At 42.8% G+C, this 12,064-nt stretch overlaps 1 protein-coding gene across 1 annotated transcript in view; it reads left to right on the top strand.

Moving 5' to 3' along the window:
- LOC132406765 (mediator of RNA polymerase II transcription subunit 12-like protein) overlaps positions 1–12,064 on the top strand; it is a 689,991-nt gene that overhangs the window by 214,694 nt on the left and 463,233 nt on the right. Inside the window, exon 16 of the mRNA XM_059992729.1 lies at positions 2,117–2,299. Coding sequence (XP_059848712.1) covers positions 2,117–2,299 — 183 coding nt within the window. The remainder of the gene's footprint in view (positions 1–2,116; positions 2,300–12,064) is intronic.

Genomic DNA, 12,064 nt, shown 5'->3' with positions numbered 1-12,064 from the left:
TTTGACAAACTTACTGGAGTTCTTTGAGGATATAACGAGCACAATGGAACAAGGGGAACAGACGGACCTTATTTACTTGGATTTCCAGAAGATGTTCGATAAGGTGCCACATAAAAGGCTTATCCATATGATAAGGATGCATAGAGTTGGGGGTAAAGTATTAGCATGGATAGAGGATTGGTTAACTATTAGAAAGCAGAGAGTTGGGATACATGGGTGTTACTCTAGTTGGCAATCAGTGATGAACAGTGTGCCACAGCGGTCGGTGCTGGACCCACAACTGCTCATGATACACACTAGCAATCTGGAAGAAGGGACCGAGTGTAGTGTATCAAAGTTTGCTGATGATACTAAATTGAGTGGAAAAGCAAATTGTGCAGAGGATATGGGGAGTCTGCAGAGAGATGTAGATAAGGTTAAGTGAGTGGGCAAGGGTCTGGCAGATGGAGTACAATGTTGGTGAGTGCAAAGTCATCCACTTTACAAGGAAAAATGAAAGAGCAGATTATTATTTAAATAGTAAAAATTGCTGCATGCTGCTGTGCAGAGGGACTTGGGACTGCTTGTGCGTGAATCACAAAAGGTCGGTTTGCAGGTGCAGCAGGCTGTCAAGAAGGCAAATTGGATGTTGGCCTTCATTGCTAAAGGGATTGAATTTAAGAGCAGGGAGGTTATGCTGCAACTGTACAGGATACAGGTGAGATCACACCTGGAGTACTGTGTGCGGTTCTGGTCTCCAAACTTGAGGAAGGATATACTGACTTTGGAGGCAGTGCAGAGAAGGTTCACCAGGTTGATTCCAGAGATAAGGGGGTTAGACAATGAGGAGAGATTGAGTCAACTGGGACTGTACTCACTGGAATTCAGAAGAATGAGAGGAGATCTTGTAGAAACATATAAAATTATGAAAGGGATAGTTAAGGTAGAGGCAGGAAAGTTGTTTCCACTGGTAGGTGAAACTAGAACTAGGGTCCTACCCTCAAGATTTGGGGGAGTAGATTTAAGATGGAGATGAGAAGGAACTGCTTTTCCCAGAGAGTGGTGAATCTGTGGAATTCTCTGCCCAATGAAATAGTGGAGGCTACCTCAGTAAACATATTTAAGTCAAGGTTGGATAGATTTTTGCAGAGTAGGGGGATTAAGGGTTATGGGGAAAAGGCAGGTCGGTGGAGATGAGTCCATGGCCACATCAGCCATGACCTTATTGAATGGCAGAGCAGGCCACTCCTACTCCTGCTCCTATTTCGTACGTTCTTATGTTCTTAGTTTAATTCAGCATCGTGTTGGGTGCAAACATTGTGGAGACTGTTCCTGCGCCCTACTGTTCTACTGTGTGAAGGATGTCATGTCTCTGATACACTTGCACTTGTCCTCAGATGTCCTAAGGGATGTCCATCACCAGAACTTGCCTGTGGGAGATTGATCACACTGAACAAGACACGGCTGAATTGTTAGCATCTTCTTGAAGTTCTGTTCTGCAGTAGGTCTTCAGGAGATCAAAACTGGAATGGTGCAGTGCCATTATATCTGTATAAAAACAAACACACTTGCAAAAAAAAAAAATTACACACAGTGGCCACTTCATTGGGTTCAGCTGATCATGTGGCAGCAACTCCATGTATATAAAAGCATGCAGACATGCTCAAGAAGTTCATTTGTAGGTTAGACCAAACAGGGAAGAAATGTGATCAAGCTGATAGGAAGGTGACAGTAATTTAAATAACCACATGTTATAACAGTGATGTGTGGAAGAGTATCTCTGAATGCACAACACATCAAATCTTGAAGTGGATGGGCTACAGTAGCAGAACACGTCAAACATATTTTCAGTGGCCACTTTTATTTGGTACATGAGGTACCTGCTAAAGTGGCCACCCAGTGTAATTGTGCCTAAAATGAATAAAAATTTAAAGGTAAGATAATTATTCCATCAGGATTCTTCTGTGTTCAGAGCACCTTCCAATTTTTTCTCAGTCTGTCATTGAACAACAGGCATCAAGTTTGATTATAGTTGATGAATGTCTGTGAAATTTAACATGGTGTTTTGTATTTAATTATGTAGGATGGTTATAATATAAAAATCCACAATTTCCTTTTTCAACTGTTTCGTCTGCAGATTTTCTCTCCGATGGCTGGGGACTCTTTGACTTCCGAGCACAATGCAAACCTTTCTTTGGAACAAAGTGCCACAAAATGTGAAAAGCCAATCAGGAAAGAGAAGCAGAGAGAGCTGATCTTCCCATGCACGTACGAGCACCCTCGACACCTGCAATACGCCACCCACTTCCCCATCCCCCAGGTAAGGAGTGACTGTTAAAACAAGAAAGGAAAACGATAAGTCGGAGTGATGTTTGCATCTGTGGATGGTAAGCTATGTGTCACCTGAGCCTTTGACACAGTATATTGCTTTGAAGAATTAGTGTGACCGTCCTGATGAATTTCATTGTGTTAGGTTCAAGTTCCAGTAAGGTGAAAAAAAATCTATTTAATCTCTTGAAAGCTGATGTAAAGCTGCATTTCATTTGTGTTCATCTTACAAGCAGTTGTGTTTTTTTTAATATAATGAATGATTCCTTTACATCGAGCCTGTCTTTCAATATGGGGTGTGGAAAGGATTCGAGACTCATTTGCTTTGAAATAGCAGCAGACTGTGTGGAAACATCCCCAAGATCTGTGGCTCAGAGCTAACGGAGGCAACGCTGATATTGTAATTAGACTGTCTTGAACGAGATGTCAAAGTTAAGTTTGTTAAGTTTAGGTTTAATTGCCATTCAACCATGCATGAATACAGCCAAAAGAAGCAGCGTTATTCTGCGACCAAGGTGCAAAACTCAGTACCAACAGTCGCATACAGCACAAGGTGCATATAAAATATATCAGACAAATGCATTCACACAAAAATATACAGTCCTACACCTTAAGTCCATGAATGTTGCAGACAATATAGCTTGTCTTCCAAGCGAACAGTGGTGGGGCAGCGCCAAATCCAGCTTGGACATCGGGCTACACTGCCTTTGGTGGAGCACACTGACTCCGACGCCTCTCCCCTGGCTGGCTGTAAACAGGCAGCACCATGGCTTGAGCCCTAGTCCTTGCTATGACCGAGGCCATGCAGCTCCTCACCATCCGCCAGTACGTCAATGAATTAGACACGCAGCACTCCACGCTAACAGTATCTTGAGATCACAACTAAAGCAACTCAAACGATTACTCACTGCTGAATGAATGATTTGTTTATATAAAAAAAAGCACGTCTCTCAATAAGGGGTGTGTAAAGGATTCAAATCTCATTTGCTTTGAATAGACAATAACGTCTGTAGAAACATCCCCAAAATCCATGGCTTACAGCTAATGGTGGCAACACTGATGTTTGAATTAATGTTTTGAATGAAAAGTTCGTTGTGCTTTAAAACACACATTGACAAAATGCTTCAATCAGTATTGATAATGACTATGGCCATGAGGGGAATGTTGTAGATCTCCTGGAAATTGGCTAACAATATTATTGATGGAGTTTTGATGTCACAGTTGTGAGGAGTTATTGGGAAAATCCATTCAAATGCATAGCTGATGTTTTAAAATCCAATTTTGAAGTATTTTCTGTTTTCACTTGAGGCATAATGCTGGTAGAAAAGGGAATTATACAATGCTTAATTCCAATTCCCATTCCTGTTCATTCCGTATCAGTCCATGGTTTCCTTGTGCCATGATGAGGACACCCTCATGGTGGAGGAACAACACTTTATATTCCGTCTGTGTAGCCTCCAGCCTGATGGCATGAATATCAACTTCTCCTTCTGGTTAAAGAAAACTATTTCCCGCCCCCTCCTCTCTCCTTTTATTCCCCAGTCTGGCTTCTTACCTCTTCTCACCTGCTTGTCATCTCCCCCTGGTGCCCCTTCTCCTTCCCTTTCTCCTATAGTCCACTCTCCTCTCCTATCAGGTTCCTTCTTCTCCAACCCTTTACCTTTCCCACCCACCTGGTTTCACTTACACCTTCCATCTAGTCTCCATCCCAAGGCCCACCTTTTCATTCTGGTCCCTGCCCTGTCCTTTTCAATCCTGAAGAGGATCTTAGCCCGAAACTTCGATGCTGGGATTCCACAGGTCCATAGATGCTGCCGGACCTCCAGCAGTTTGTGTTGTGTTGCTTTGGATTTCCAGCATGTGCAGAATCGCTTGTGTTCGTTATGCAAAGTGATGGTCTACTTTGTATAATTAAAGTGAATGTTTTATTTTTCTGAACCTGACTTTACAGTCACACCTTTACCCCGCCCCTCATTCCACCTCCATCTGTTTTTTTTTTGTCTTTTTATCCTTACCTGGTTGCAGCCTTTGTCTCCCTTATCCCCCTTCTCCACCTGGCTTCATCTCCCACCTTATCTGGTTCCACTTATCAGCTGCCCACCTAGCCCTACCCTTCCCTTATCACCACTTTAATCCTGGCTATCTTCACTCTGTCCTGATGCAAGGTCCTGACCTGAAACATCAACCATCCCAAAGTATAAAGAGGTTACACTTTTTTTAGTATAGTCGCATGCTCTTCTCTGGCCCCAACACATGACTGTGCAGCCAAATTCAAGAAGAACCTGATCATTAAATTCGCTGATGATACCACAGTGGTGGGGCTCATCAGCAAAAATGATGAAACAATGTACAGGGAGGAGGTCAAACACCTAGAGAGCTGGTGCAGTGACAACAATTTGATGCTTAATGTCACCAAAACCAAGGAGATGATCGTCAATTTCAGACGGTCTCAGCCTGAGCACACACCCCTCAGCATCAGCGGCTCCCCAGTGGAGAGAGTGGAAAACATCAAGTTCCTTGGGGTGCAGATCTCGGACAATCTCACCTGGTCCAGGAACACCACTGGGATTGTGAAACGATCCCAGCAGAGATTGCATTTTCTGAGGAAGCTTAAACAAGCATCACTCCCCACTAACATTTTAACTACATTCTACAGAGGCGTGGTTGAGAGTGTGCTGACCTTTTGCATCACAACCTGGTAGCCAGCAGCAGTGCTGCCGATAAAAAAGCCTTGCAGAGGGCGGTTAGGGGAGCAGAGAAGGTTATTGGGGTCTCCCTACCTTCTGTCCAAGACCTCTTTCAGAGTCGATGCCTCCAGAAGACACAGTACATCATTAAAGACCCCTCACACCCTCTCCATGAACTGTTTGTTCTTCTGCCATCAGGTAAACATTACAGGAGCATCAAAACTAAAACCACAAGGCTACTGAACAGCTTCCTCCCACAGGCAGTCAGACTGCTAAATAGCTGCTCTACCTGACTCTGCTTTGGACACTTTTAACTTACACTGGACACTTAGAACTTGTTTTTAACTGACGTGGCTGTTGTGTTTTACTATTTATTGTTAAGTTTATTATTTAGTGTTGGGTTTGTTATGTTATGATTGTACTGCTCCTGGGAAATGTTGTCTCATTCTGCCCTGCAGAGCTGATGTACGGTTAGAATGACAGTAAAGTTTTTGAATCTTGAATCTTGACATTTTCCTCCCACTTGACTTCACCTATCACCTTCTAGCAATCCTCCTTCCCCTCTCCCCACCTTTTTATTCTGCTGTCTTCCCCCTCCTTCTCAGTCCTGAAAAAGGGTCTCAGCCCAAAATGTTATCTCTTCATTTCCATAGATGCTACCTGACCTGCTGAGTTCCTTCAGCATTTTGTGTTTGTTGCTTTGGTAATTACTTGTTTGCAGATTTTGGTTACCCATAGTCTCATAATTATCTTCATGCTTGGGATTGGTCTACTAATGTCTTGTGTGCAGATCTACTGATATTTTAGGGATGATTTCTGTTTTACTGGCAGAATAGACTTAGTAGGTGGAAATAACCACAGACCTTATCATTACCAGTGATTTTAAGAAGAGATGTGTTTGTTTTTTGGAAAAACACAGGTTTTGTAACTGACTGGCCTGTGCCCTGTGAATATTTGATGGAATGATGAATATCTGAAGGACTGTTTGACATCTTTTTTTTGTGCGAGATGGTTTATTTACCGATCAGTAACTGAAAGTCCATAGTATTTGTGTATCACTTGCTCTAAGATTTTAGAGGAATGCTCTTCTTCTCACCCTCAAGTCCCTTGGGACTGAGGATGAGTTTCACTTTAGTTTGATAGTCCTGAGGTGACTGATGAGGCCAATGTAGGGACCACAGGCTCATTTGTAGAGGTGCCTGAAAGGGCTATTTTCTCTTCCTGGAGTGTGGACTTGAGGTTTTCACAATCATTCTGAGTGTTCTTTCTCTACTTTGAGCAGTTTTGGGCCAAAGGTTCCCAAGAGTCAATGGGCATAGTGCATTTCATAAAGCAGTGGTCCCCAACCACCAGGCCGCAAAGCAAGTGCTACCAGGCTGCGAGGAAACAATATGATTTGTTGATATGAAATTATATGAGTCAGTTGCACCTTTCCACATTCCCTGTCACACCCACTGTTGAACTGGAATGCACGTGAGGTCATTATCTGCAAGGTCATCAGTTGGTCATTAACCTACAACTACTCGATGAGTAAAAACACAAACGTCGCTTGAGAGTTTCTTTGGAAGAGGTGGTAGGGACATAAAAGGCCTAACGATGATAATAACGCAGAGACAGCTGAGGCTTCCTTCAACAGAAAATACGATGAGTCATACATAAAATATGGCTTTAGTGTGACCGGTGACTCGCATGCTCCAAGTCCCCTGTGTGTGATATGAGGAGACAAGCTGTTTAATGAGGCAATGAGGCCCTCAAAACTGTTTCAGCACCTTGAGTCCAAGCACCCTGAACTTAAAGATAAACCCGTTGAGTTTTTTTGAGCAGAAAAAAACGTGAGCAAGCGGGACAGAAGCAAGTGCTGAGAGCCACCAGCTCCACAAATGCTGCTGCTCTGAGAGCGTCGTACATAGTGGCCAGCCATATTGCTAAGGCTAAGAGGTCTTTCACTGTTGGTGAAGATTTGATTTGCCTACTGCCAAGGATATGTACTGTGAACTTTTGGGAGAAGCTGCAGCTAACAAGATGGCACAGGTTTCTCTTTCAGCTACCACAGTTTCAAGAAGAATCGATGACATAGTGGAGTACATCATAGCAGAGCTGTTGGAACGGCTGAACGAATCACCATGGTAGGCTATCCAGGTTGATGAGTCTATCGATGTCAACAACAAGGCAATTCTGCTGGTTCACGTGCGATATATATTTCAAGACGATATGCATGAGGATATGTTGTGTGCATTGCCGCTGCCAACTAACACAACTGGGACAGAACTATTCAAGTCTTTGAATGACTACATGTCAGGCAAACTGGACTGGTCATTCTGTGTTGTAATATGTACAGATGGGGCTATAATTGAACGGCTGTCTGGTTTCACTACCCGTGTCAAAGAGGTTGCTCCTGAATGCCAGTCTACACACTGTGTCATATACAGGGAAATGTTGGCTAGCTGAAAAATGTCACCTGATCTTAACAGCATATTGAGTGACATTGTGAGCAAATGACGGTGGGCTGAGAAGTATGTTTGACATAACATCTCTGCCAGCATTCTGGATCGAAGTCAAGGCTGAATATCCTGAGATAGCCACGAAAGCACTGAAAACGTTGCTTCCATTTCCAACATCCTATCTCTGCGAAGTGGGATTTTCTGCAATGAATGCAATGAAAACTAAATTGCGGAATAGACTCAGCGTAAGGAACCCCCTTCGAGTATCACTGTCTCCTATCACCGCTTGATAGGACCATCTTGCACAGGGCTCCCACTGATTCAGCGATATTGGTGTGTTGCAATGATTTTATATGTTCATATGAGGAAGATATGCATTGTGTGTTTAATATCCAAACAACATTTAAAACATTATGATGCTATTGACTTATACGTGACTTCTAGTTGACTTATCACCTATATTCCGGTCATGATTAACAACTCCGCCCCACCCCCCATCGACCAATCCGCGAGAATATTGTTAATATTAAACCGGTCCGTGGTGCAAAAAAGTTTGGTGACCCCTGTCACAAAGGAACCTTTAAGCCAAGGGTACCCAAGCTGGGGTCCACAGACCCTTTGGTTAATGCTAAGGCTCTATCGCATAAAAATGGTTGGGAACCCCAACTCTAAGCACATCCTTAAATCATTGTTTCTTTCTGCCTGGTATTTAATTTGTGGACTTGAAAGATTTTGAGCAGACAGTGCAGGTGAAACGCTTGAGGTGTCTGTTGATAATTAATAAGGTCATGGTATCTCTGATGCAGAGTTGTAGTCCTGGGACAGGGGTTTGACCTGAAATGTTGACAGAGTCCAGAAGCTGGTTTTGGACTTCAGCTCTGGCTGTGCATCCCACTTGCTCTCTGGGCATCGAGCTCACATTCTGGACTAATGAACAATCCTCATGTGGAGGTTTCCCAACAAGTGAAAACTGGATCCTTGAGCCTTTGGGATTGAAAGGACATTTGGCCACATCTGTAGATAGAAATGTTTTGAGAGATATGCATCAAATCCAGACAAATGGGATTAGTGTGGGTAGACATGTTGGTCAGCATGAGCCTTCAGAATCAGAGTCAGGTTTAATATCATGGGCATATGATGTGAGATTTGTTGTTTTGCAGCAGCAATACATCGCAATACATAATAATCAAGAGAAAACCCAACTGTCTTCCTCAGGTGCAAGTTAGTCAAATGACAAATCCGCCTAGAGATGCTTAGAGCTTAAAGCTCGATTCTAAGTGGCTGGATCTGAGTTGCCTATTCCCGATTGGTTAGTTTGAAATGGCCTTGTTCTGATTGATCGACTTTTTTTTAATGGCAAACCATCTTTAGGAATGTGTGGTGCCAGACTGGAGCTATCTCTACCATATTAGAATCTATATTTAGGTCCCCCACATGCTCCATCTCTAGTGATTCCCTAATTATTCTTTTTTCCCCAATACTGTGCAGTGTCTCCTCTATACCAGATGATGATGCTTTCCATAATACATCTGCAGAAATTTATGGGAGTCTTTGGTGACATACCAAGTTTCCTCATGCTCCTGTTGAAATGTAGCTGCTGTTGTGCGTTCTTTGTAATATCAATATCTGGGCCCAAGATAAATCTTAAAAGGAACATCAAGCTACTCACTCTTTCTACTGCTGACCCCCCCGATGAGGATTGGTGCATGTTCCCTTGATTTCCCCGTCCTGAAGTTCACAGTCAACTCCTTGGTCTCACTCATGCTGAGTGCAGGGTTGTTGTTTGAACACGACTCAACTAGCTGATCTGTCTTGTTGCTGTATGTCTTCTGTCACCATCTGAAAGTCTGCTAACAATAGTTGTTGTCATTGACAAATTTATAGATGCCATTTGAGCTGTGCCCAGCCACACATTTGTGGATGCAGGGAGGGTAGAGTAGTGGGCTAAGTACATATCCTTGAGCACTGTTGATTGTCAGCGAGAAGGAGATGTTTCTCAAGATGCTGCCAATAAGTGGCAACTTTATTGTGTACAGCTCTGATGGGAGTCATCAAACCTTTTGGGCCAGAAGATCTTTACTGCGCTGTATAATTCTGAATCCCTGTGACTCTAATTTTGTAGTAGATGTTCTATAATGGCAAATTAGGATTTAATAGAACAATGAGATTTATTTCATAGTGAAATTAAAGAGTCCCGAGGTCAACAGCTTATATGTATAGTTAAAAAGAGTAATTCTAATTTATGGGTATTGATTGAGAATGGTCCTTGGATTATTCGGCTCCCAGTGTGAAATTTATCTTTAGATTAATAGTAATCTGTATCTAAAGATGTTAGTGAAATTGTGGATCATTTTAAACTGACTCACTTAATTGGAAACTTGCAAGTTGAGTTGGTGGTAAGGGAGGCAAATGCAATGTGAGCATTCTTTATGAGGACTAGAATATCAAGATGTAATGCTGAGGCTTTATCAGGCATTGATCAGAGTATTGTGAGCAGTTTTAATAATAAGTACTTTATTGATCCCAAGTGAGAAATTATTTTGTTACAGCAGCAACATTTAAAATCACACTTAGCAATAATAATAAGTATAATAATATTAACTAATAATAAAGAGCAGAATAATAATATACACAGTAATTCACCAATGTGCAATATTGTGCAATAATAATGTATGAAATAGTAAAACAGAGACTATTGTACTGAAACGTGTGTTCCCCTGTCTCACAGAGATGAACTGTTGTATCTGCTTATTGCATTTGGTAGGAAAGATTTTCTGTCATGATCCTTGTGGTGGTGGAGCTGAATGAACCTGTTCGAAAGAGTGCTTCCTTGCTATTCAGTAGGCCATGGCGAGAATGCGCCTGATTGCCCACAGTGGATAACAGTTTGTTTAGTGACCTCCTCTCCACCACAAACTCAAAAGAGTCTGGGTTGTTGCCAAGGACGAATGCAGCCTTTTGGGCCCTTTATCTAAGAAACAGTGTGCTGGCATTGCAGTGGGTACAGAGGAAGTTCATGAGAACGATCCTGGGAACGAAAGGGTTAACACGTGAGGAGTTTTGATGGTTTGCTGTCTACCTGGAGTTTAGGAGAGCAAGGAGGTATTTTATTGAAAGCTATTGAATATTGAAAGGCCGAGATAGAGTGGACATGGGGAGAATGTTTCCTGTAGTGTTGGAATCTAGGACCAGAAGGCACGGCCACTGAAGAACATCCCTTTAGAACAGAGATGAAGAGGAATTTCTTAAGGCATAAGGTGGTGAACCTGTGAAATTCATATCCACAGATGGCTGTGGAGGCGAAGCCATTGGGTATATTTAAAGTGATGGTTGATAGCTTCTTGATTAGTAAGGATGTCACAGGTTATTGGGCGAAGATATGGGATTAAAATTGAGAGGAGTAATAAGTCAGTCGTGATTGTATGGCAGAGCAGATTTGATGGTCTGAATGGCCTAATCCTGCTCCTATATTGCATAGTCTTATGGAAACTGGCAAGATTGGGCACACAGTTAGTATTATACTCTACTCAGATTTACCTTAACGTGGTTGATGGATAATTTTTCCCATCAGATCAGATCAGAGACAATAAATACTATTTGTGCATTGACACAGTCTCTAAATCACACCTTCCCAAACTGGGACTTCAGTCGCCTCCAAGAAATGGTCTACCACATCGTGGGACACCACCATTGGTTTGTGAGGAGGATGAGAGGTGATTTGATAGTGATGTATAGGATTAAGAGAGGCATAGATAGACTGGACAGCTGATGCCTTTTCTTCAGGGCAGCAAAGGCCAACGCCAGCGAACATCCTTTCAAAGTGAGGGGAGATGTCAGAGGTAGGTTTTGTTTTTACACAGAGTGGTGGGTGTCTGGAATGATTTGCTGCGGGTGGTGTTTGAGGCTGATACGTTGGGGACATTTAAGATGCTCTTAGATAGGCACATGGATGAAAGAAGAATGGAGGTTGATGGGCTATATGAGCAGGGAAGGTTAGATGTGGGTCAGCACAACATCTTGGGCTGAAGGGCATACACTGTGCTGTAGTGTTCCATGTTCTATCTGTTGCTGCTTTGGGATCAGGGTTCTGAGCTGAGAATATTGAACGTAAAAAATAGAACAGTACAGCATAGGAACAGACCTTTCAGCCCACAGTGTTATGCTGAACCAAATAAATTAGTGATCAAAGTAACACACAAAGTGCAGGAGGAGCTCAGCAGGACAGTCCTGATCAAGGGTCTCTTCCGAAACATCGACTGTACTCTTTTCCGTTGATGCTGACTGCTCCTGTGGCTTCTCCCACAGACCCCTGTATAAAGGTGATTGGGGCCTGAGCCCCGGCCTCAGTCTCCAGGATGTAGTGTGGTGGTCAATTGCTGCTTGTTCTTTCTTCCAGTCAATAAAAGCTGATATCTCGCCTTCACGCCTCAGAGAGAGTTATTGATGGTGCATCAAACTGTAGATCAGAATTCCCTGACGGATTCAGAATCAGGGTTAGAATCAAGATTATTATCACTGGCATGTCATGTGAATCACAGCAAGCAGGCAGAAGAGTAAGTCGCCGGTTTTTCGGGAAAAAGTTAAGATTTTTCTTTCAAACTACTTGGGATAGAAGAGGCACGACTGTGC

Source organism: Hypanus sabinus, chromosome 2 (assembly GCF_030144855.1).
Source record: "Hypanus sabinus isolate sHypSab1 chromosome 2, sHypSab1.hap1, whole genome shotgun sequence".
Classification (NCBI taxonomy): Eukaryota; Metazoa; Chordata; class Chondrichthyes; order Myliobatiformes; family Dasyatidae; genus Hypanus; species Hypanus sabinus.
The sequence above is the reverse complement of the archived record's forward strand: the minus strand, read 5'-3'. Positions and strand labels throughout refer to the sequence as shown.